At 39.9% G+C, this 26,359-nt stretch overlaps 1 protein-coding gene and 2 long non-coding RNA genes across 11 annotated transcripts in view; 2 read left to right on the top strand and 1 right to left on the bottom strand.

Moving 5' to 3' along the window:
• The window catches only part of LOC121901576, a 214,293-nt gene extending 207,540 nt beyond the window's left edge, over positions 1–6,753 (bottom strand). For 5 of the 9 annotated variants that reach the window (XR_006097319.1, XR_006097320.1, XR_006097323.1 and 2 more), the window contains exon 1: positions 6,306–6,749. This is a non-coding gene — a long non-coding RNA (uncharacterized LOC121901576). Of the gene's footprint in view, positions 1–1,175; positions 1,262–6,305 lie in introns of all 9 variants that reach the window. The other 4 variants (XR_006097326.1, XR_006097327.1, XR_006097325.1 and 1 more) reach the window with 3 other exon arrangements.
• Positions 6,754–6,843: 90 nt separating this feature from the next.
• On the top strand, positions 6,844–8,878 carry LOC121901578. The gene is made up of 3 exons (XR_006097328.1): positions 6,844–6,910; positions 7,919–7,982; positions 8,081–8,878. It is a non-coding gene; the product is annotated as an uncharacterized LOC121901578 (long non-coding RNA).
• A 6,034-nt stretch (positions 8,879–14,912) lies between these two features.
• Positions 14,913–17,663, top strand: hs3st1 (heparan sulfate (glucosamine) 3-O-sulfotransferase 1). Its single transcript, XM_042418973.1, has 2 exons — positions 14,913–15,149; positions 15,928–17,663. Exon 2 carries the CDS (start codon positions 16,067–16,069, stop codon positions 16,982–16,984), a length of 918 nt encoding a protein of 305 aa, XP_042274907.1. The 5' UTR covers positions 14,913–15,149; positions 15,928–16,066; the 3' UTR covers positions 16,985–17,663.
• Positions 17,664–26,359: the final 8,696 nt, after the last annotated feature.

The raw sequence follows: 26,359 nt of genomic DNA, 5'->3' as shown, positions 1-26,359 counted from the left end.
CACATGAGTGAAGAGGCAGGAGGTGAAATGCTGCTCCAAGCACTTTTTTTGCCAATCTCATCCCCTGAAGGATGTTAGGGACACAAAATCAATACAGGAATGAGAAGCCAAATCCTCATCAACCAGACGCTTAACTAGAATGAAGGAGCTATTTCATATGCATTGGTCCTGTTTAGGAGTCAGGCATGAGCCCTGTGGTAGAAGAATGATATCACCGGGCCAGCATTCCTTAATTGAAACCACTAGCTCCCCAAGCTATCCCATTACACCAGCCAGGTTGGGGTTGCCAGGTCAGAGTATAAGAAAGCTCCCATGTGTAATTTATGGCGCTCTTACCTCAGATAATCCGTACATATAAGCTGTGAGGTTATGAAGCTACAGGCTCCCTACCCATCTGCAGCCAATTTGGCCCTTGCACAATCCTCCTTAAATCACACAAAGCTCCCAGACCTTGCTGACTGGACTATAGAGGAGGCAGAGGAGTCCGTTTTCATTTGAATTCCCTTCGCATACCCCTCCTGGTAGATTTAAGGGGGGGAAAAAAGAGACCATGGGCATTAACTACCTGAACTAGTGATCCTCTTTAAAAGCCCACACCCTCTGCTTTTTCCTCTCGCAGCAGTAAATTGCCAAGGAATGTGGCCCCAGCACCAGATCAATAAAACTTCTTTGCAATTTAACAAGAACAGATGTTAGCAATCCTACTAGGTATGCCCTGCTACATTTTAAGTGTGATAACCATGAATGTTTGTATGTGTGTGTGTGTGTGTGTGTATGTGCAAGTTTTTCAGGGAAGCACAAAAAAAAAAAAAAACATGGGCTCCTGCAACCAGCCCGTTATCTCAGGCATCAAACATGTGATCCTCTCTATCTGTGAGATTATAGGAGCTTAATCACTGTGAAGATTACCCTTATCAGAAATCACATTTTTTCACACTGTTTCAATTATAAGGACAAACTTGGTGCTGGGGACAGGGAGTTGGAGTAGGGTGGCACTGAAAATAGAAAGAGATGATTGGTCCATGTGAATAGAGATGCCTGCTGGCTGTTTTCCAGCTGTGCTAACATCTTTATCTGAAAATCATCTTTAAAAAGAGGAATACTGCTCAGTTTGAGAACTGGGGAGACTTTCATCTACATATCTGAGTGTGACTTGTGTTGTGCTGGTTTCTCACCAAAAGTCATTGGTCACTGCAGATAAATCTGGAGGTTGGAATCATAGCTGCACAGCTGTCCTTCAGGATTTGGGGACCCATGGTTGCTATTTACAAAACAGAAGGTTTCTATTTTTACACCTCTGCCACAAATCAGTACCCTGTTCATAAATACACTCCAGAACAATACATAAAAGCATTTCCTGATCTGCCACCTCGATCAGCAGGACGACATCATTTGTCAGTGTCCTCCAAAACCGTTACTAATCACAGTTAAAAAAAACATAAAAGCACTTTATGATGTGACAATTAAGGTTTGGTTATGTTTAGGCACAAAAACAACATTTTGGGTTAAAATAACAACATGGTTAAGGTTAGGAGAGCCTTCATTGTCATGGTTAAGAGAAACCAATGTTTCGACAATCTCCTGTGAAATTTTTTGACCCATCCAACCAACCAAACCAGCATCGTCTCTATCAGGATTTGTGGCTCTTTAACAACATCGCTGCCTTTGTTCCTGACAGACAAGATACCTAAAACAACTTCTTTTTATATGGGAATTGTGACTCTTAAGATCCCCTCCAGACTCCTGTTAAGAACATAAAAATCCTCTGCTTGGAATAATAAATTGTGTCTGACATGTTTTTCTACAAAAAAGTTCAGTTACCATATTAAAAATCCTGAAAAAAGGCATCTTCTCTGTCTACCGCATTAAAAATCCAGACTCTATGAATATGCAAATACAGTTCATTTCAAAAGTTTAACTGCTGGACACAAGCTGTCTCCTACAGTACTTCACTGAAATGAGTCTATTTCCAGCATATGTGAACTGGAGACTTCAAGTTTGGAATTGTATACTGGACCATGACTGGTTCCAAACTAGTTGTGATGTCACAAATCATGCTCGTAGTTACGTGCGTTAAACTCAAATTTTCGGTGAGCACAGAGAAACTTTCCACTTTCAGTAGATGAATATAAAAACAGCCTTCTTGTGTCAAACTCTGCACATACATCATTCTGCACAGTCAAACTCAAACAGAAAGAAGTAACAGAAAAACACATTTATTACTGGAAGGGGACTTTTAACAAAACAACAAATGTTATTTTTGTGGTGAGTCCTGTGGATGCTTGATTCTGGTGTCACTTCTTACAGTTTTCTCATGAACTGTTTCTGTGGTTAGGATAACCCATGACTACTAGCTGAATGAATTTATATGCTTGTGATTAATCTACAGATACTTTTTACAGATGCTTTATTGTTCATAGTTCTGCAAAATCATTCTATGCCTGAAGCTTGCATATTACTGTCATCTGAAACATTCTGTATCTTGTATTGGGTCATTCGTGCCTGTGTTAAACACAGTAACCACGACAAGGTTTCTTATAGGTCTTATGAGGTTTCTTTTCAAATGTCTTTCTTCAAAATCTTGTCCAAAAAGCATCAAAGCTATAGCTATTTATAAACTCTCCTATTAACACAATATATCATGACTAAAGCAAGCTTATGTAAAACATGACAGCGCTTTGAAATCTTAAGAGGTTCCGAGGAATAGATCAGTAATTCAATTAGATCCAATGCAAAGCAAACCGCACCTCTCACAGGGACTGCTGGATGCCTTCCATCCATTCTTTTACACTTTATTAGATCCAGTTGTTGGAAATTAGATTTGGAAATTTTATTCTATGGATTTAAATCATCCACAGTGGGAATGTTGAAATTCTCTATAAAAAAAAAAAGGGTCAGCCGGCATCCTTCCACCAGTGACCTCACTGAGGTCAGGTTTGTTGTAGGATTGGATCAGAATGGGCGTGCAGTACTGTGGGGCCCGCTTTAAAGTTGGTGTGTAAACATTACCAAGTGAGGTGAGACAGAGGAATGGGCTCACTAAGCCTTGTCTGACAGCATTATCATGGCGATTGGTAACAGTGGAGGGCACTATGTAAACAGCTTTCACACAGATGCCGATAAATCCAGAGCCATTACAGGCAGTAGTGAGGTGTCGGTTTGCATTTTAACTGCTAGTTTCTATAGAGAAGCTTACACACATGCAAACACTCTCATGTATGCACACCCTCATGCATGCACTGAGCACACACACACACACACACCATATACGTAACACACATACACATTGTGTGACAGAACAAACAAAGTACGGATATCTGCTTCTGTTGCTAGGATACCAGTTTTTCTGGCTCCTAAGTAAATCAGGGTGACTGGTGGCACAGACGGCTGTGAAAAATTAACACAAGCTGTGGAAACAAAGTAAAAGTAACTTTTAACTTAATGCAAAAGGAAAGCAGATTTTTTCAGCTGGTTTTCAGTATAGCTGCTGGTTGTGTCGTAGTTGACTTGCAATGTAGAAAAAAAAAAAAAAAAAATGCAAAGTGCACACTGTGAGCAAATGCATGTCACTGTGTCTGCTGTGACCCGTGCCCCCGCTCCCCACACCTCCATGGTTGGACTGTTATTGAGCAATTATGGCCATTGATTTTCTCTCTCTTCTCAGCACACCTCTGTATGACAGCTGGCCTTTATAAGTGGCCTCCCTGGACTCCTAACAGCTGCCCTGTGTGGCCACCCTATTTGCTCAAAGATTTGGCCAATTTAACTCGCTCTTCCTGCCCTGTCCTCTCAAGGTGTACAGTAGGGCTCTTTGAAACAGGCATGACGGATGCTTGAGGAAGAACTCAACCTGTGCGGGTTTTTATACATCATCCAAACCGTACAGAATATTCCTCTATCTTGCAACCAGATTATTATCGCACTAATTTTTAAGATACTGGCGGTGAGATTTTCACTTATCTCCAAAATTTGAACCCACCTACAGCCTGCATATCACATCAAATGACAACACATGTCGAGAAATAAACCATTTACAGGAGCTTCACCTTCAGCTGTTCACAAACTCCTTTTCAGTTTTCAATCAAAATGCCATACTGACATATGTTTGACAATCCAAGGCCATAATTCATCTTTGCACAGACTGCAACGCCGCTTTTATGCACTGAAACAGCTTTTTGTTTCATACAAGCTGGAGCTTTTGAAACTGACAGCGAGCTCCCAGGGAAGTGGAGTCTGAGTCAAAGCACGACATCGGAACATATTGTTTGTGTTGACGCTGCTAGCTACAAGCTTTATCACTGCTGTTATGCAAACAGTAACTGGGTGGCCTTTTTTATAAAAAATTACTTCTGCCACTTCAAGGTTCCATGTTGTTCTCCCTGCATGTCCAACTTTAAACACGTCTCCAGAGTTCCCCACATCACTGTGAACTGAACCTCCCACCTTGGCAGTTTCTACAAAGTGAGCTTACTCAGGACTCCAAAACAAATTGCTGCAATTGCAATAGAGTGCAGAGGTTACAGCAAAGACAGCGAGCAATACAGGTCAACACCAGTCTGTTGTCAGCACATTACTTGGCAACTGTGCTACCACACATACCTGAGTGATTTCACCAATAATGGCTTCGTTAGAAGAAATAATATTCAAGAATATAAGGATGGATGGATGGATGGATGAATAGATTCATTGATGTGTTGTTCACTGGCAATGACAGAAATTCAACATTCAAACGACAGAAAATTTAACTTCAGTCAATCACTTATTCAAACACAGAAATCCACCTGATATGCAGCAGCAGGCAAAGACATGTCAGCTATGCAGCAGATGGCTGTAAACTATGAACACATTTGAAAAATTCACAGGCAGCATTTTTTTTTAATGAAATGTTAAGGTTAAATGTTTAAACATAATTATAATATGAAGAATAGTAAAGAAAGCTGTCACATTAACCTATTCAACTTTTGTAGAGAACATTTTTCTAATGTTTAGATGGATATGATGCATATGAACAAAGATGAATGCGACTACTTATCCTATGTGTGATTAAGTCCGTGTTAACTTCCTAGTTAACTAGGGCTGGGTTGTATGGCTTAAATAAATATTACGATCAATAAGAATATGTTTCACAGTATGTTAAATGTGTACAAACCCACAAATAAAATGAAGCAAACTGTGCTCCACTGTTAGGTATCAAATCATACAAAACTCTTCATACATGTTAAAAAAAAAAAAAAAAAAAAAACCTTTATTTGCTTAGATTCACTGAAGTTTTCACTCAAGAAAACTGCAGTCAATTGTCAAGAGTTGTTAGACGATTTATTTTTCACCACTAAAGCATCTTCAGTTGATGCTTCAGCTTGTGATCTACTGCTGCTGACAGCCACACCTAAACATGAGTCAGAAATATGCTACAATGAAATAGTGTGTGGTTGAAGAGGACACTTATCTTCATCATCTTTGCAATTTTTTTTTGAAAATGTTACATAATAATCACCATAACTTTTCCCAAAGTAATAAAAAGAAGACTTAAGGGAATTTTGACCCAATATATAATGCGTGCTGGCTGGGAAGTGTGCAAATAAGTGAATTTTCTAAGCAAATTTAATGAGTTAAGTGAACGCTCAGTTGGACAATCAGTCAATATGTGCATTTTATAATACCTGAAATGTTTCCACAACTGAAGAACCCAAGTTAACAGAACGTTCACACTTTGTCATGAGTCACATGTAGCTTAAGTTTTTATGTTTTTGTTGAAGCAAGAGACTGACTTGTTTTTTTTCTTAGCTACATATAGTTGGACACCTTGAAAATAACAAGAATTTAAGTTTTTACAGTGTACAGTGTGACAGTACAATCTACTAGAATCCTGAGTTTACATTAATAAAGCCAAAGGAAAGCTCCAAGGGCAATGCAGCAGCTCCAGAGAATATAAGCAGCAAACACAAAGCCATAAAATACCACTCAGGCATGAGTATTCATATTTCAGCACAATGTAAATCAACAGCATATAAGCATAATTACACACCTGGCAAACAACAACCAAGACAAAATTAGTTCACGCAGCCACCACAAGACATCAATTCATAGTTCAAACAAAAGCAAATAATGAACACAGCTTGATATTAGCAGCAGATGAGCAGGAATTAACAGCCAACAACCAAAATATGGACCAGCAGCAGGTTTGTGTCAAAACTATTAAAGTCAGCGTCAGCATGGCAGCCATGTTGACAAACAGACACTCAGCTAGCTAGTAAACAGAGCAAGTGGAGACACTGATGTTAACACAAGCAGCAAAGTTTTATTACCTGTGTGAAGTGAAGCTATGGTCATCTGAGATGTATCTGGCTGATGGTGATGAGTCGGTGTGGTCACAAGCTGCTAGCGGCAAGACAGGACAGGTAAACTCCACTTCCGGTTGAAACTGCGCAGTTTGAGGCCAGTTAGTGAAACTAGCTAACGGCCGTCGAGAGGAGTGTATGAATACAGGTAGCAGCAGTGATGAGCGCGACAAAAACACGATTGTTTCCTCTATAAAGTTGTCCAGAAGCAAAATGGTCGGATAATAATCAGGTGAGCTTGATTAACTAAACTGTGAGAAGAAAAGTGAGCAGGCCATCATCAATTTAAATACACCATCTTAAGGCGCCCTAGTAACCGACAGTTGGCCAGTGTGAAGGATTTAGTGGCATCTAGCGGTGAGGTTGAAGATTGCAACCAGATGAATACCCCTCCCCCCTCCATTCCCTTCCAAACATGGAGGAAATCCTACGGTGGCCGCGAAACTCGCTAAAAACGCGCAAGGCCCTCGCTAGAGTCAGTGTTTGGTTTGTCCGTCCTGGGCTACTGGAACATGGTGGGCTCAGTGAAAGAGGACCCGCTCCCTCCGTAGTTATAAAGTGCTTATTTCCAGGTGATTATACACCAATTAAAACATATTTATGCATATTATATTCCATTTTTTCCAAATCTGTGCCTATGGTGCTATTATAGGAATATTATACTACTACTAATACTGGAATACTAAATGATTGAAGTCTTTTAACTATTTTGACACAGTGCATCAGGTAATATAGCCTGGCACAGTGGTAGGCAAATGTGCCAAAACTGGCCCTCCAGCAAAAATATTTGGCCCCCTGATGAAAGTTGAAGTTATGACTTTCATAGTTTACATCAAAACTTTTACATAGTTTTTCACAAATGTACTGTAGATATCAAAATAAACACAAGGCTGGAATTAAATTAAATTATGTGTGAATTCTAACACTTTTAACTCCACAACTTTTTTGTTCTACTGCTGCTGCCTTGTAGTAAATCAAATTTGGGGCTTTGGATTAACATCTTGGACTGCGCTGTAGCGGCTCTGTAACTTTTACTCTCCTGTTTTATATGTCTTATTCTATTTTAGCTTGTTTTTTTATTCCACATTTAACTTTTGCATCTTGTCTTAATGCTTTTCATGTTTTATATAAAACGGTTTGAATTGCCTTGTTGTTGAAAGGTGCTATACAAATAAACTTGACTTATTTTAGACACATGCTCTTTCAAGTTTCATAAAATATTTCACCATAAAAGTAGCAGTAGTAGCACACAATAACAAATGAATACAACAGAAAGAGAGAAAGACTCTGGATAAAACCTTCTCACTCTGTGTTGGTACTGCATGTGGAAGACTTTTCCTGTGCATTAAAGTACGACAGCTGCATGGACTCGATAAGAACTGAACCTCATGCCATGTTTTACCCCACTGAATAGAGGGTGTTAACCTGATTACCTTTAAACAGAGGGGTTTTTCTCTTAGTATTAGACAAATTAAGTGCAGTAAATGAAAATGCTCAGTATGGTGCCTGTTAAATTTTGAAAGGAGCCAGCTTGTGTGTGCATTAATTCCTACATGCTGTTGTTTTTTTTTGTTTTTCAGACAGTAACTAATTGTGCTGTGGCTGCTCTTGGTCGAGTCTTTTGATCTTCTTAGTGGAACTAACGTATGTAAATAAAGCTAAAAATAAAAAAAAGCATTTAAATTCCATAATCACATAGTGTTGATGTGTTCCACATTTTTTCACAGAGTTTGGTTTTACAGGAACCTTTTACCTGAACACCTGACTCAGAGTTCAACATCTGCTCTGGTTTCAATCTGACAGGTCAGTTCATGTTTTCAGGTATTTACACTGTAAACTGAAACATCTGTAAACACAAGGTGATTTTTTTCCAGTGTCTTACAACTGCCCTAAACTTATCCTTCCCAACATTTTGGTAGAGACATTATCAGTTCTCCAGAGTGTTGATCACTGAATTTTATAGCAAAATATTTAATATATTGTCTTTTAAAAAAAGAGAAGGTGTTATGGTTCTGTCCCAGTGTGGCTCTATTTCTCTCCACCAGTCCACCAGATGCCCTCAGGCTTTTCTGCCTGTTTAAGACTTGACTGAGTGGGAGGAAGGACAGATAAAAGAGGTTGCAGATTATATTTAAGGGCCACTTGAGATACTGTTGCTCGCTACATTGAATCTCGTAGGAACTAAACACTAAAGCGAACTGAAACACTAGTTACGTTATTCAGAGCTGCAGTTGTCTTTGAGTTCAATTCATGTCGTTACATGCAGCCTTAATATGACGACCACTCCGCTTGGCAGGCTGATTTATTCATGTTTTTGTCAACAGCAGTGTATGCTGCTAAGTTTATTCTGCTGTGTGCTCATTGTGCACTTAATTAAGTTGTGTTCATGTGAGTGCTGGGACAGTTTCTGCATGGTTATATTGTGTTTTCTGGGGTTTTTTGGTTTTCTGTTTCCCTTCTGTGATCCTGTGCTCCACACCTGTCCTGCATCAGTCTCGATAGCCCTGCCCTGCTCCCCGTGTCTTCCCCAGCCAATCAGCTCCCAGCCTGTCCTTGTGTCTTGCCACTTGTTTGTTGTTGTTTCATTAGTTTAGTTTGTATTAAAGTCTTGGTTTTGAGTTGCTCTGCTTTGTTCTGTATTCTGTCTTGACTTCATCTGCCAGAGGTTTTTCTTTGTTCTTGCTTTCCCTGCAGTCTCCTGCATTTGTGTCCACCTGCTCCACTCCACCTAACAGAGGGTGTCTCCCTAGGATCTCATCTTAAAACTAGTTTATTTTTGACAGCACATTCTTGCAGGTCACCCAGTGTATTTTTACATCCACCATTAAATATACATTTTTATTTTAAGGAGCACATAAAATTCTCAACAAACAGAGCTGGATATGAAATAGAAAATTTCTTCGCTGCCTTCAGAATCACCAAATACCAAGATGGAAGACCTGCTATTTGAATTACTTTTTATGTGATCAGGCAGAGTTTTAAAATGCACTCAAGTGGATTTAGTGGAAATAGACGCTAATCCCCCTTTTCATATGCTTGAAAACTTCCTTTTAAATAGAAAAAGCTGGCTGATTCAGACGTCATAGTAAACCCTGGCCTGACTTTGAGAGGAGGAAGGGGGGCAGCATAAGTACCTGCAGAAAATGAGAGCAGATGAAAAACATTTCACCACTCACATTCACATACAAACACATCCAAGCATCCAGTTCCCTTTTGAGGTGGGGAGAGAGAGAGAGAGAGAGAGGTACCGGCTGGTTGCGGTGTAGTAAAATATTTCAACTGCAGCTGTGTCAGAAGTTTTTCCACTAATCTTCAGAGTTGCGGTTCTTTGAGTGGGAAAGTAAATATCTGTGTCTGAGGCCTGTCACAGCACTGCATCACAGGATGATCAAAACCCCCTCCGGCAAGTTTTCACATTGTCTGAGAGAAGGGATGGGAGAGAAGGGGTTGGCTGGTGGTGGCTGTGGAAGGAGGGCTTGGAGGAAGAGGAGTAAAGGGAGTTGGAAACAGGGTTAATCCCAGACTGTCATTATCCTCACTTCTTAGCCACAGTCTGCGAGCCTTCCCGTAATGAGGGCCATTTCCAAGGATTTGCACCTGGCACAGACGCCAAATTCTGCAGTAATTACCGATAGAGAGATTCCTCTTACCTTCAGCGTTTATTGTGGGTTATAAATAGTAATCCCTCATCGTTCTGCACAACTGGAAACCTGCAGAAAATACAGCATCTACAGCAGCTCATCTCCTGACTGATAATGATGTTTACTGTTACAGAACAACCGCTTCCTCTCTCTGCCTTTGTGCGTAAATGTCGACAAACAAAAAAGCTTATTTGTTTCATGATCATGTTTAATTGGTAATGTTTTACCTCAAGATAAAATAATAATGCGGATACTGTATTATCCAGTAAATAAAGTAAAAACACTGTGCAGAAAGCTTTTATGTGAAGAGAAACAGCTATGCTTACTTTATTTAGAATGCTTGTCAACCAGATGCCAAAATAAACCCTTTGTATTGTTTATTAGTCATTAATGAAGATCATATCAGGGAAATCTCCCCCGTCATCAAAGAAACCAGCAGTTCCCTGTAAGTTAGTTTCACCCTGCAATCCACTGCATGTGTTTATACGGCAGCCCAGATGAGTCATTGTGAAATACTCGTTTCCAATGTAGCACCACTGATGCTTTCTCACGAGTTTAACGTCACTGAGCATGCCCGGGCATGACGATCGAGCCCAAACCACCTCTCCCCACGCCCACCCCTACCCCTACCCCTCTCACTTCATCTTCAATATTGAATCATGTGTGCCCTGATGAAGGTCTGATAGACTGAAAGCTCAAAATAAAGTGAAAGTTTGGACTCATAGATGCTTCCAGCACCTTACAAAGGTTTTAGCCGGGTGGAGCGGTGGTCATTCTGCAAAACTAAAGATAGAAAATGTATAGAATTTATATAAAATATTATCTTCATATTCTAAAAATAAATAAATAAAATAATAGAGAAAGCCCGTTAAGCAGCTGCCATGTCTTTTTTCCAATTTGAGGCAGAAATAAAAACCAATGACTGTCAAGCAAGCGTTGTAGTCATTCAGTCAGAACAGGACAAAACTGTCAGTCACCTTTTTATATGATGGTTTCCAGTAGCTAATTCTCATCTAGGTTAGTAAGTCGTATCATATATTTCTGCTACTCAACATCTTTTTTAATTCCAGTTTTGACAATCAGTACAAACGTTAATAGGCTTCTAACAAAACCATCCCAACTCAAGGTCCGGTTACTAGCTTTTGCAGGGGCTTTCAACCGTATCACAGTCTTCATCAGCGGATAGAGTTGTCATGGAGACGGATCAGTTCACATGCAAGCTCAGTGGCAGTTACGATTTCAGCCACAGCACAGTTAGGGTTTCTCATCTGTGTTGGCTTACATGTTGAAAAGTTCATTCTTGACCTTTTTTGAAAAGGTAGTTTGACAAAACAATATCAAACGATATCATCCACTTACTGGCTTTTTCAGGAGCTTTCAGCTGTAACACATGGTCTTCTTCAGCAGATGGACTTTTCAGTTATAGATGTATTTCTTGACATGCAAACTTTTTAAAAATGTAAAGAATCTAAAACTTGAACTCATCTATCAGTTCTATGATCTCGATCTCGCAATCAAAGGGGATTAAGATTGCTGAGCTTTTCTCTTTAATTCCTTTGACAGATTGCAGTGATAAACTTCCATTATACTTTTCTAGACCACAGGCACGTCACGCCACAAGCACAGGTATTTGAGCCAATCCTAGGAGCTACCACCTGGGAACTGAAACTGGCTTCAACATGCCAACTTTTCCCATGAAACAAATATAAACCCCCCTGTTATTAAACGTGTCTGTCACATTAGGAAAAGTCTACAGCTACAGTGCACAACTGTAGCTTTGCATCTGAAAAACTCTCCACAACAAAGACAATGATTTAATTTGGCAATGTTTCTCTGTATTTCTCTGACGCTTTCATAACGCCCCTCTCCGTTTAGACTACTATGACACTCACAGCTAGTGATACATCATCAGCTTCATTCTACGTTATTATCATTTGCATCATTTGCCATCATCTCGTATCACCATCTTGAATAATTGCAGTTATGAGCCGTACTGTGAGCCCATTTGAACAAAGTACAGTGTTTCATTAAATAGCTCAAGCTATAGAACGAGCTCGGTGACCCACAGTGTGCTACAGGTGGGTGTGTGGCAGGTGATGATTCACAGTGCATATAATTAAACTGTAAAATTATGGCATAGGAAATAATAGCCATTGAGTGGGAAAAATATGAGTTGTTCCTCCTCAGGTGTTTTGAATGACAAAGAAATGTGATATACTGAGTATATTTCCCCTTCCAGAAGAATAAAAAAAACTGAATGAGCATTACAGGAAATTCTAATTTCTGTCTCAAAAATAAGAATATTCATGTGGAGAATAAAAGTCAAACAGCATTACCACTTGTAGCCTGAGGGTAGCAACGCATAGCTGTGCTCTATCGAAAGCTAATAATAAGAAATAGGAATGGTTTAGTGAGGAAAGTAGATGAAAAACAATAATACAAAGTGCAAAACAGTTTAATGTTACACCAGTTATAGAGCCTGCAGGAATATTGAAATGAATAAGCTCTACCTCAGTGTCCGTGAAAAAGACAATCGGTGATACTTTCCTCAACAGAAATATCTAATGTACAAAGCTGTCCACGTGTTATACAGCAATAAATTTAACCTAAATATGACTACAGTTCTGTTTTAGTTAGAGAACATATGTTCGCCCTCCAAAGGTGACTTTTTACAGGAGTTTACATGACGTTAACAGACAATAGAGCTGTGTTGAGTATCTTCTGCACAGTCTTGGCGTTTAACATTTATTCTCCGAGTAGGTAAAACATACATGAACACATATTTAGATTTCCCTGTAATTTCACAGGCAGATTGTGATCACAGACATGACCAGCACAGTACATTCATATCATATATTTACCCATAACAATCTGTGTACCCACTTGAAATCTGTTAAGCCTTCCAGAGCCAGATAAAACCTGCTTTTAATGCTGCACACAGTTGGCACTAGTCCCAAAGAAAATGTTTTTCAAGCATGCCGATCGAGTAGCGACGCTGCAAGATTTGTCTGTCTTGAATGTAAAGTGATTTGTTTGGATAAAACACAACATTTAATTTGTCTGTTACTTTCTTTTAACCTGTTAAAGAGAAATATTTAATAACTTTAAAAATGAAAAATAGAGTTGTGACACTACTACACCACCAAACTATACTCACAAGCACAGATGAGTAGTTGTTATTTCATCCTGTTTAACTATTTACAGTTGAGGTTGAGGAAAGGCTCCGAGGTGGCACTGAGGGTATTTATGTTGTGTGAATATGTACCATTGTCATGTTAATGTGGTTGGATGCTTCACATGATCCTCAAAGCAGGATTACTGTATATTTTACGAGCTGGCCCCACCACTTCGCTGAATTCACACTTCCAGGAGACACGGCGGCAGAATCAGCAGGATTATTAAACTGCAAATAAAAACCAATGTGAGGAAACTCTTGGCCGTATCAGCACTTACACTTTATTTACTGAAATCACCAAAATCGCACATGTTTTTCCAAGGGAAGGATATATTTAAGAAGTGGGGTCAGACGTGACCTTTTACTGTGGTTCCAAACCTCCCGCTTGTAGCTCTCTGGTGTATGTAGAGTGTTGCTTTAATGTGTATAATGGCCTTCACTTAAATAACCTACACAACAGAAAATTTTCGCAAACATGGATAAAATCAGATGCATCCATATTCAGCTGCAAAGCCATTAAGCTTTCCCCCGTTATAACATCAGCATGGGAAACAGGTTATACATGTGCTCTACCATCCAATTACAGCTGAAAAAGATTTGATTAAAAAACAAACTCAAATCAATGCAACGCAACGGTAGCTGAATGGTAACTGCACATGCCACATAACTGCAACGTCTCTGGTTCAATTCTGGCCAGGGACCTTTGTTGCATGTCTCTCTCTCCCCTTATTTCCTGTCTGCCTCTTCACTGTCCACTATCCAATAAAGACAAAAATGCCAGAAAATAACCTTTAAAAAAAAAAGAGAGAGAGAGGCAGCTTCACTTGCTCATGTCACATCTGCGTAAATCTACATTCCCAGCAGGTTTCTCATGGTTTTCCTCATCTGTGCAGGCCGGGGCAAAAGTGATACAAACTGTCAGGTTATTTAACTTTGGTGATGTGTCACTTACTCATCAAACCTGTGAGTTCACTCTCATTCAAACTTTCTCGCAATGACTTTACATGCAAAGGTGACTCAGAGAGGATATTGTGAAATACAACAATGGCTTTAATTCACCATCAGTAACTCTGCACTTTTGATTGGAGCCACATTTTGGACCCGCTGTTGCCAAACTGTTATAGGATGGATTCTGAACAAATCCAAAGAAGAAAAACAGCTCAACAGGTGGTGAGAATGTGCAAATCGGACTCGCCAACTACCCACGGACGCAGTTGCACTGTGGACAAAGGAGGAGAAGAATGCTAGGGATGAATAACTGGTCTGTCTCTTTCATTGATTTCCCCTGAAAGGAAAAGAATGAACAGAGAACTCCTGGAGGCGCCACTGAATAGCCTTTTTCAAGCCGAATCTTAAGAAGGCGAAGGCTCTCTATGGGCTACAAATTTCTGTATGGAGCAAATCAAACTCTTTTGATTTGAATATTTTGGACTTCTTGGTAAATAGCCTTTAATCAGAGCAATTTCTGCAAAAATACTCCCTGCAAGATTGGAGCAATTTTCTGCTCTATCACACAACCACAAGACTTATTCTGTTCTGCACTTTCTTTCTTTCTTCCTTTCTTTTTTTGTGCTTTTACCAAATTTCTACACGTGTGACCACGAAGTCCCACACCTGGATAACCTGCTTCAGTTCGTCCTGTCATATCTTGCATACCAGCAGCGTTATCTGGCGTCAAATACCATAACATTACAACAACATGAGTCAGAGGGGGGAGTGGTCCAGCAGGCGTAATGTGGGCGTGTACACATAACAGCTGACACTCAAAAATCGGGGCGACCGTCTAGATCTGATACACAGGACAGAAGAGGCGCTCCGGTGAAGTTGCCCACTCTGGTCGGAGGCGAGTTTGTGCGCGCTCGGGAACAATTTAATATACAGAAACTGGATCATACGTCCCTGCTGTTTGTCTGGAAGTATCGGTGCTGAGAACTGAAAACCGCAGAAGCTGCACGAAATGAAATCTTTGACGAGTGGAGGATTATAGTTGAAAAGGTAAGAAATTCACGGCACCTCGTGCATCTTTCTTGGTCAGTGCGGACGCAAAGGAGCGAAGTAGACAAACTGAGACTGTCAGATTGGAACAAAAATATGTAATGCTGCGTAAAACTTGGTTCCTAAGGAGCACATAGGTTATAATGTCCAGTTTCTGTCCGCGCTCAATGCACCGCTGTGATTGTTGTTCCCGTAGCCTATACATATCCCCGACCTAAGGTTCACTGTTTGCCTTTTTCTCTTGAACATCTGGATTTATTAGGCATTATTATTTTTGCAGTATCGCATTTAATTATTGTTATATTTATAATTCTGATATGAGTATATGTTGAAACTCAGCTCATCCACATTTTATTTAATAAAATTGGCTATTAAACATTCATTTTCAAGGTAATGTAATTTTTTTAAAAAAAAATGATTTTTATATATTGTAGCATTACAGTTAAATAAATTACACTGGTATATTGAACTGTAGACTAATACCGCACTGATAATCAGTTATTGATTACTGAGTATGTGTGTGTGTGTGTGTGTATGTGTGTGTGTGTGTGTATATATATATATGTATGAATGTATGTATATTTAAATACAATATTGTGCAGATATTTCTTCCTCAAAGTTGTGGACTTTGAATCCTTAAACTGTCAGTGCTTGTAATACATGATCATGCATGTTTATATGTGTGAAGGCGTGTGATCTAGTGTTTCCTGAGATGTTTTTCTCTCTGCCAAATACACACCAGGTATCCTGTAATTACAGCTGTTTTCTTCCTTTGCAGTCACTGCTACTGGCAGAGAAGAGGCATCTTTTTTTGCGTTTCAATTGGACCATTGTCCTCAGGCAGCTGCTCTTTCAATGTGGGATACAGTTTTGGTGCTTTCGCCAGGCTGAAATCCTCCAGGGTCAGGACCTCCCTCATGGCAGCCTTGCTCCTCGGGCTGCTGCTTTTTGCAGTGCAGTCTCCTCCCATCCCCTCCAGGCCGGTGGCTGACGAGGGGCCGCCCTCACCTCCCACCTCATCGCCCGCAGACAATGGGACCACCAGCCATCCCAATGGGACCCTCCAACAACTTCCGCAGATTCTAATTATTGGCGTGAGAAAAGGTGGGACCAGGGCACTGATTGAGATGCTCAGTCTGCACAGTGCAGTTGCAGCGGCTCAGAACGAAGTGCACTTCTTTGACTGGGAGAGTCACTTTCAGAAGGGCTTGCCTTGGTATCTCAGCCAGATGCCCTACGCCCTCCCTGACCAGCTCACAGTAGAGAAGACCCCCGCCTACTTCACCTCCAGCAAAGTCCCCAAACGTATCCATCAGATGAACCCTGACATTAAGCTGCTGCTCATCCTCAGAGACCCCACTGAGCGGGTGCTTTCGGACTACACCCAGGTCTTTTACAACCGTCTCCAGAAACACAAGTGCTACCAACCCATCGAGTCTGTGCTGGTGAAGGACGGGGAGATCAATCTGGGATACAAGGCTCTCAATCGCAGCCTGTACTATATGCACATGCAGAACTGGCTGCAGTACTTTCCACTGGAGAGCATCCACGTTGTGGACGGGGATGAACTGATCAGGGACCCCTTACCTGAGATGAAAAAGGTTGAGAGGTTCTTGAAGCTGGAGCCTCAGATAAATGCTTCAAATTTTTACTTTAATAAAACCAAGGGATTCTACTGTTTGAGAGACCACGGGCGAGAGCGGTGTTTACACGATTCAAAAGGCAGGGCTCACCCTCAAGTGGCCCCCGCCATCCTGCAAAAACTCTACCAGTTCTTTCATGAACCCAACAAGAAGTTCTTTGAGCTGGTGGGTCGAACATTCAACTGGAAGTGATTGTTTGAGTCTCAATAGTTCGGCGTAGAGTTGCTTAAAGCATCAGAGCCTACTTCAGTGGGGATCATCTCCATGAGCTGTCCTGTTTTCCATACTAACAAAGTAGATAAAGAGACGAAGCTAATGTAAATTTAAACTAAAAATCTATTTTTGTACTAGTACATTTGTATTATCGAGCCAAATATCAGGGCAGACTGCGGTTCATGACATGCTCTGTCAGTACATGTCTTTTTATTTCCATTGTCTAAACATATGCATTTTACTGTCATTCTGTACTGTTAGAAACACTCAGCTGCTGTTCAGCTGGTCGTCTGATCAAAGCAGACGACTTATCATGACACTGGTAATGACATTTGAATTTTAGACTGTGCCAGTTAACGTGTTACATAAGGATAAGTACCCAGCAGTTTAATATTATCACACCTTCATGTTTCACTTCATATAATATGACACTAACGTTTAACTGTATCTAGAGTTCTGAAGGACATTTACCTGCTGCTATAATTTTCTCAGTCACTTTCAGGCACAAGTCGTACTGAATATGTTCCTTTTTGTTACTCAAATGTTTCTTTATGTTAGAGTCAGTTAGGTCTTATATAAATGCTCCTGTGCATATATATATACATATATATATTGCAGATCATTACGGTGTACTGTAAAGTGTTTTTTTAAGTGAAGAATTAATACCATAATAAAGATGTATTTTATTTTTAGTCTGATGGTTTGGGTTTTATTTTTGTTAATCTATTTTTATTCATCCATCATGTATCAGTGTGCTGTGCAGTTTGTCTTAGAGCAGAACAAACGAAGAGGATGACTCAAGTTATGAGTTAGCAGGCATGAGCATGTGTCTGTGCATAGGCTGCACACATCTCTGTGGATTACTGATCACATATACATTTATAGACGGTACATTTTCACCATCTTAATAGCACTTCCTGTTACCTGCATACAAAGACAATGGGGCCATGTTATCAGTTACAATCTCATCTGCCTTGAATTTCCTGTTTGGTCACCCTCTTTTTGCTTAAATGAGTGTACACCACAAACTGCTTTCTATATTTAAAAATGAAACAAAAAACCTTTGTGTTATTGAGGAAGTAGTAGTTAAACATGTCTGTCATGTTTCTCCTCATCCTCCGATGATTAATATTTACGATAATTGTCAGGGTGTGTGTTGTTTTTTGTTTGTTTTTTTTACACATGGGGAAGGTATTTTAGCTTCATAAATTAGAATTAGTGTAAGAGAATTGAGAGTGGGCAGGTAGGCAAACTCCAATAATCCGAACCATGAGAAATCAAAAGAGAAGTTGTTTATGCTCAAGGCTGCGATCTTACTCAGTTTTTTTAGAGAGGCGAGGGATTATTTATTCAAATCTTATTGCTACTTTGAAAACATCAGCAGCACCGTCTCAAAGACATTAAGCTCCAAAAACCTACGGTAGCTGTTTCATATTTGAATATGGCCTAGATTTATTCAGGGGCTTACTGGAACTCTGCAGACAGGATGTTAACCTCATTGCCCTTTAAATGCAGACCAAAGCCTTATTTCTTTCTTTCATTCTTTTTCCCTCAGAGGGCAGGAATCTGCCTGCAGTTAACATATGTTTTTATGGTTACAGTGTTGAGTAAGACTATCAATGGCTATCAACAGAACAGGTTTGGCTGCAGGCATCGAGGAGATGGTGAGAAAGAATTAACAGAAAGAGTATGCAGAGTTAAGGTGCAAGGTGGTGCCTGAACTGTTATGAGTTTATCAGACAGCCGCTTGGGTAACTTGGCATGAGCAGTGATAACACAGAGCTGGATGTGTTCTGCTCTTAGTGTTGCTTTGAAGGTGTCAGGTCTCCAGATGGTCCTTTTAAAGCAGCTACATCTGGAGGAACTTGCAGTAGTGCAGTTTCTTTACTTGAAATCAAGAATACAGCACGCTGTTTCAATGTCACCTTTCTCTGTGTCGAAGAGGGACTGACGCAATTTCCAGATAAACCTGTTTACCCCTGTCAACACCACACACTGCAAAATCACTTATTTAAGAAGGAAAAACAATATACGGTACTTGGAAATGTTATAAAGCTTTACCTATAGTGGTGGAAAATAACTAAGTACATTTACCCCAAAACTCTACTTAAGTACATTTCACTCAAGAGCTCTATTTAACTACAATTTTGACTACTTTATAATTCTCCTTCTGACATTAAAAAATAATATCAGAAGCTTGTAAAATACACTACATTGACTTGTTTTTTAATTGTGACCTTTTACAAAAAAGCAAACCTTATTGGGGCCACTTGTCACGTTTCAGATGTCTGAGTTGTTAGCAGTTTACATCAAAGAGAAATTTCCCCTTAAACTTCTCAGATGGTTTCATTTAAATAACTCTTTGAGACAAAAGAGATAAAGCTGTCCAATATTTCAAAGAGAAGATTCAGTCAAAGTTCAAAAATGAATACACATTTATGGTTTGGAACTTTATTTTTTCCTCTTTCCCACCCCATTAGTCATCTCACAAACCCCTCAGATTTATCCTGAGCCCCAGAATAGGAACCACTGAACATATATAAAAAAAAGTAGTTAAAATTAGACACATCTTGACCAGCTACAACAGCAAAATACTACTTACACATTGATGCAGCAGTATTAATGTAATATATAATAGTATAACAATCAAAGGGGCCATTTATCTGCAGAAAAAGTACTTTTACTTTTGATATTTGAACTATATTTTGCTTCCAATACTTGAATGCATGTCTTTTAACATGTAATCAAGTTTTTTTTATACTCTGTTGGCTCTAGTTAATTCAGATGCTCATAGATGACGGTTTCTGAATCCTTTCTGCTGAAAGGTGACACATTGTCACTCTGCTCTCACTGATTCGGTCTCTAGTTTTCTACCTCTTTCTCTCTCTCTCTCTGCTCTGCGTGCACACTACTCAACATCAGAGTAGCATCTATTAAGAGTTCATGAACGCCCCATTAGTCTAGTCAGCTGTGCAGCCCTCTAAAGTTTTACAGTCACAGATTTCCCTTAACATCACCTAATTAATCTCCACCACATAATTAATTTGCCTCCTCGCCCCACATGCAGTAAGAGCGGTAAACCGGGCTACAGCCAGGATTAATAGCTTTGCCCTCCTCCTTGTGCACCCTCCACCTCCTCCACCTCCTCCGTAACACTGTTTGCTGTGGAACTTTCTGAACTAAGTTGGAGCCAGTCTGCCACCCACCCCCTCACCCTGCCGCCAGCCCACACTAGTTGTTCCTGAAGGGGCCTGTTTCCTCCAAATCACAATCAGCCATTCTGGGGTTTTTCAAAGGATGATGTGATCCGATGGAGCACAGCCCCTTCTGCAGTCACCAGGGCTGCAGCTCACTTTAATTGGAATAGATTGTTTGTCCACTCAATGTGTGAACCCCGGCAGAAATAACGCATGCACTCTCTCTCTTTCTTTCTCTCTCTCTTTCTCTCTCTCTCGCCCAGGCACACACAAAAATAGGATTGCATGCACACCCACACACACATACAGTGTACTTGTTAGTCTAGATTCTTCTCATGTTCTACCATTCATTTGAGTCACAGAGCTAAGCATCTGATAATCTTAAAGATGTACCAGATGACATTTTAAAACCCTCAAGGTCATTTAACAACACTTATTTCTGTTATGAATATACTTGGAAAAGTATTTCAAAAGTCCTCAATGACGCTTCTAACCATCTGGACAGTGGTGGAATGTAACCAAGTATATTTACTTGAGTACTGTACTTAAGTACAATTTTGAGGTAATTGTACTCAACTTGAGTATTTCCAATTTATGCTACTTAATACTTCCACTACAATTCAGAGGGAAATATTGTACTTTCTACTCCACTACATTTATTTGACAGCTTTAGTTACTTTTCAGATGAAGATTTGGCACAATGGATAATATAACAAGCTTTTAAAATACAACAAATTGTTAAAGATGAAACCAGTGGTTTCCAACCTTTTTGGCTTTTGATGTCTTACAAAAAGCAGTGTGTAGTCAGGTCACATTTCAGATGTCTATGAGTTGTTAACAGATCCACCAAATAGTGATTTTTTTCCCTCTAAACTTCTGACATGGTTTAATTTCAATAAATGTTCAAATGATCCAATATTTCACCAAAAATCAAAGATTTGAGAAAAAGTCCAAAAGTCCAATTTGTGTATCAGAACTTTTTGCGTTTTTCTTCTTTCCTCTCCCATTTATGATCTTATGACCCATCAGATTCATCTGGTGACCCTCTGGAGGGACCCCTAGGTTGGGAACCACTGGACTAAACTAGCTAATTGTATATGAAGTAGTTCAAACTAGCTCCACCTGCAGCAGCTATAACAGTAACATGCTGTTTACACACTGATGCTTCAGTATTGATAATCTGATGATGTCATATGTAATAATATATCAGTCAGGGGAATGACACGAGTACTTTCACTTTAATACTTTAAGTACATTTTACTGCTAATACTTTTACTTGAGCAGAATTTTTTGCAGTACTTTTACTTGTAATGGAGTATTTTTACATTGCTGTATTGGTACTTTTATAAGTACAAATGAATACCTCTTCCACCACTGCTTCTGGATGAAAAAAATATCTATCCGCTGCACAGTAAAAAAGATTTTTAAATTTCCCAAGTTGCGTCTTTTTCCTGGTCCAACTAAACAGGTACGAGATATTATATGTCTACTTACTCAAATTGTACAACATTAACCAAAATTTAAAAATATATTATCAATATGTATCGATGTTTCTTTCCAATATGTTATTATTTCAAACAAAATAATTCTTTAATGTTTTGAGTTTCTAGAAAAGAGCAAGGACATATGTCATTTCTGGCTACCTGGATTAGGAAATACAGTCGCAACTTGAGAAACGAGTCAAAAGATGATTATTGTTTTTATTCAGATAGTTTAAAGAGTTTTTGATGATTCTGAAAATATCTCCAGAACATGTTATAATTTTAAGGACAATTAAATGTTTTGCTCAGTGACTCGAATATAATGGTAATACGTACATCAAAGGCAAACTTGTTAGCCCAGCTACATCAGTAAGCAGGTTCCCTTTTGGTCAGTACACTCGGCACAAAACATCAATATGGGGATTGTATCTTCACAAGACCAACCTGAAGAACCTTTCTCAAAACACCTGTCAAGGCCAATGAGACTGTCACAGGCAAGGGGAGCCCTGTGTTAACATTTCCCGCTTCAGCGTCCCGGCCGTGGTCGGGAAGCACAGGGGAGACTTTGTGTACTACTCCAGGGCCGAAGTCACCGCTAACTTCAAGGTTAACTCCCTCCACTTTTATCAACAGGTGGCAAGCAAGAAACGGGAACTCAGCTTCAATCTTGAGGAGTTGCAGCATTTATTCTCTGACAGAACAGCTCAAACTGTACATACACTGTACTACTACTGTCACAGCTAAACTGCTAACTTAACTCTCTCTGCTCCTGTCGCTTTCCACACCTAGCTAGCTAACATTCTTCCAATGGACGAGATGCTGGCTATCCACTTGGCACCGTGGCCAATCACTGCAAGCAGCAAACCCACTCTTCCACGGTGGATTTTATCCCCTCCGGTACAGTGACCATTGCTCTCAGGAAAGGCTGAGACGGTTGTCGCCCATCGTCACCTGCGGTTAAAAATCATGGAGGTGCCAGAGATGCAGTGCGACGAATATCTCCACTGAGGGTTAGGGTTGCACTAGACAGCTCTAAAGTGATACTGCGTCCTAAGCCCACATACATCCCTAAAGTACATACAGGGCATTATCTTTTGAGCTCACATCCTTTTCACAGCCCCCAAAGCAATGGCGACTGCATAATCTATGCTTGGTACATGCATTGCGCGTGTCTATTAAACAAACGAAGGAAATACGTGAAACTAACCAGCTTTTTGTATGTTTTGCAAACCCAGTTAAAGGGAAGGCATTTTCCAAGCAACATCTTTCTCACTGGATAATAAGGGCCATCTCGTGTGCTTAAGCCTTCAAGGGTGCACAAATGCCTGATAGCATGCGTGTGCACTACACCAAGGGTATAGCTGCATCTTGGGCCCTTTCTGAAGAGATTTCAGTGGAGGATGTGTGCTCTGCTGCGGGCTTGGCTTCTCCACATACATTCATGAAGTTTTATTGCCTGGACTCAGTCACTCAGTCTGTGCTCTCAGCAGGAAGGTGATATAGCTGACGTCATCACGGCTGCTGTATCAGGGCCAGTTCATTTCGTTTTTGGGATGTGTTGTACCAACTGTACTGGCCGAAAGGTAACTGGAGGTTATGCATATAACACATGTTCCCTGAGGGAGGGAAACAAGGCACAATGCAAGTCAGCCTATTATTTGGCTAGGTGAAATGCAGTTTAGATTGAGGAGCAGAGACTGTGCAGAGTCCTTTGTAGCCCCAGGGAAAGGCGGGACTCCCCCTTCCTGCGACAGTCTCATTGGCCTTGACAGGCATTTTGAGAGAGGTTCTTCAGCTTGGTCTCACAAGGATGCAATCCCCATACTGATGTGTTTTACCTCGTTTCCCACCCTCAGGGAACATCGGTTATGCATAACCTCCACGTTTGATGGCAAGATAATTTGTTTGGATGCTTTCTTGTAAATTACTTATAATGGTAGGTAATTTTCTGTTTCCTCACATGTTTTCAGTTAAGTATATGATTGGTCCTGCATGGCTTATTACAGGACTACTCAACATTCACAGATATCCACTCCAGGTGTCATCCACAGGTAATAAAAGATGAAACACTGAAAATAATACATCACACTATTGCACTGCATTTCCAGGAAGCTTTTATTCAGTGTTGACCTGCACTCCATCCTGAGATAACACTACTTTATGATCGAGGTAACCTTGAAACCAGGACGTGCCAGACAAATGAAAAGATTCTGAGAAATCTGTGTATCTTATCTGCTGCCTTGACAAGCATCTTTGATTAAACCATGACAGGGGACAACAGTGAATCAAAGAATCTATCATTTAATCAAAGTAATTCCATGCTGGCCTCTGTCGATTTTATTCAGCATTAAAAGGCCATGTTGAATACAGCTGAGCAGCCTTTGGTCCCAGCTCCACCATCTAAAGGCTTTTGACTCTGAATAAAGGTGCATCTGATAATGAACAGTCGCCCATTCATTACCATTTCAACACAAACCTGAAGTGAAAGAGTCACCCAGAGGGCACGATACATTTACTGAGAGCTTAACATATGCAAAAAGGTAGCTAAACCCTAAAGGACCAGTGTGTAGGATTTATTGGCATCTAGCAGTGAGGTTGCAGATTGCAACCAACTGATAGCCCCTCCCCTCACCCTCCTTCCAAGTGTGTAGGAGAGCCAATGGTGGTCATAAAACTCATGAAAACCGCAAAAGGCCCTCTCTAGAGCCAGTGTTTGGTTTGTCCATTCTGGGCTACTGTAGAAACATGGCGGTGCAACATGGCAGACTCCATGGAAGAGGACCCGTTCCCTATGTAGATATAAAGGGCTCATTCTAAGGTAACAAAAACACAACAATTCTTATTTTTAGGTGATTATACACTAATGTAATGTAATGTAATGTAATATTTGCATAACAGTAGTGAAAGTACTTAGTGTACATGGTATCATGCTAAAAGCTAAAGCTACTTGTCACATGCGAAAAGTTAGCATCCTCATCAGCTGATGATACATGAAGAAGACATGGAAATAAACAGTTCTTATATTACAGAGTAGAGCTAGTTAGTCATAATTAGTCCAATCTTATTATAAGTATGAAAAGGTGAAAAGTAAGATCAGTTATTCTTTTTTTAACATAAGTCTGTTTGGCTGCTAAGCTTACATCAGTGGTCAGCTAATAGGGGCCCCTGGGCAAAACCCTGCCAGCCCTCCAGCAAAAATATTTGGCCCCCTGATAAAACTTGAGGTTTTGACTTATAAAGTTTTCATCAAAATGTTTGCATAGTTTTTCACAAATCTACTGCAGATATCAAAATAGATACAAGGCTTTAATGAAATGAAATGAAATTTTACTGTTTCAATTCTAACACTTTCAATTCCACTAGTCTTCCACTAGTCTAGGCAACAACATCACTTCTTTCAATCAACCATAAAAGAACCAGAACGCTGTTTATCGTCTGTAGAGAACAAATAAATTATGTCTAGTCTTGAAGGGCAACACAGAACATACTGTATATTTGCATATATTTTTTTTCTTAAATTAATTTAAATAAATAAACAAAACATATAGACCTGTATTTCCCCTGCATCAATTAACAACCCCCCAATGAAAAATCCTGAAGAAACTGGCCCATGGTTACATGTTCGTATTTTCAGAAATATGATTTAACATTACAAGAGAAAAGGCTGAGGATGAGGACTAACCGGTGTGTTTGCCAAATATAACTCTATCTCAGGTAAAGTTTGCTGTATTTGCTGTAGAGTAACATGACAGAGCTGCCAACATTAGCTTAAACTCTTGATAGCATCCAAGATCAGCTTCCACACAGTGGGCAAGTGCTCCACGATGGGTGTGTTAGATGTGAATGGTGAATCCTTTTTTCTTTCCTTTTAAACCCACAACCCCACAAACTAATGTGGTTTGTTAATGGTGGGTTTCTTGACCTTTAAAGCAACGCTTGATTTCTTCCAGTAAGCTAGTTAGCTAGGCATGCTAACGATTGCAGTTTACATTAGAGTAGACAAACACACTGTTTACTCTATTTCTTATACTTTTGCTCTTGTATTTTGTTTTGGAAAGAAAGACACAGTCCTTAAACTCTATAAATGCAGATTTAAACTCTTATTAGACAAACACTTTTATGCAAAACTTGACATACCTGCCGTGTCTAGTTGTGTTTGCTAAGCTATGATTGGAAAATTGCTGTTTGGGGGAGGTTTGTCAGGGAATTGTCAAACTCTAACTAGATGTGAAAGTAATTGGTAAATGTAAATGATAAAGTTTAATTCAGTTGTTTTATTGTTGTTTTGTAGAGGAGCTTTGTACGCCCCACCCCCCCGCCCCGCCCAGACACACACACACACACACACACACACACACACACACACACACACACACACACACACTCAAGGTTTTTCACAAATTGAATCCCAGATTGGTGTGGCCTATTGTTGATGCAGTTTTTAAATTACTTACTGGAAATATCCAGAATGCTTGTTCCATCCACTTGCCCTCCGGAAATTCTGAAGAATCAGTTCCTATATTAGTCTCTTGAGCATTTGAGAGGGAAAAAACTCTTCCTAGTCCTTCAGCTGTCAAGAAATGTGAAGGATCTTAAGACACTTCCCATTTCCCCACAGGAGATGACGACATTACAGTGAATACATTGAATCACCTAAATTAAATACCCCCCAGCAT

The sequence above is a fragment of the Thunnus maccoyii genome, chromosome 8, assembly GCF_910596095.1.
Source record: "Thunnus maccoyii chromosome 8, fThuMac1.1, whole genome shotgun sequence".
Taxonomy (NCBI): Eukaryota; Metazoa; Chordata; class Actinopteri; order Scombriformes; family Scombridae; genus Thunnus; species Thunnus maccoyii.
Note: the sequence above shows the minus strand (reverse complement) of the source record. Positions and strands in the feature narration are given on the sequence as shown.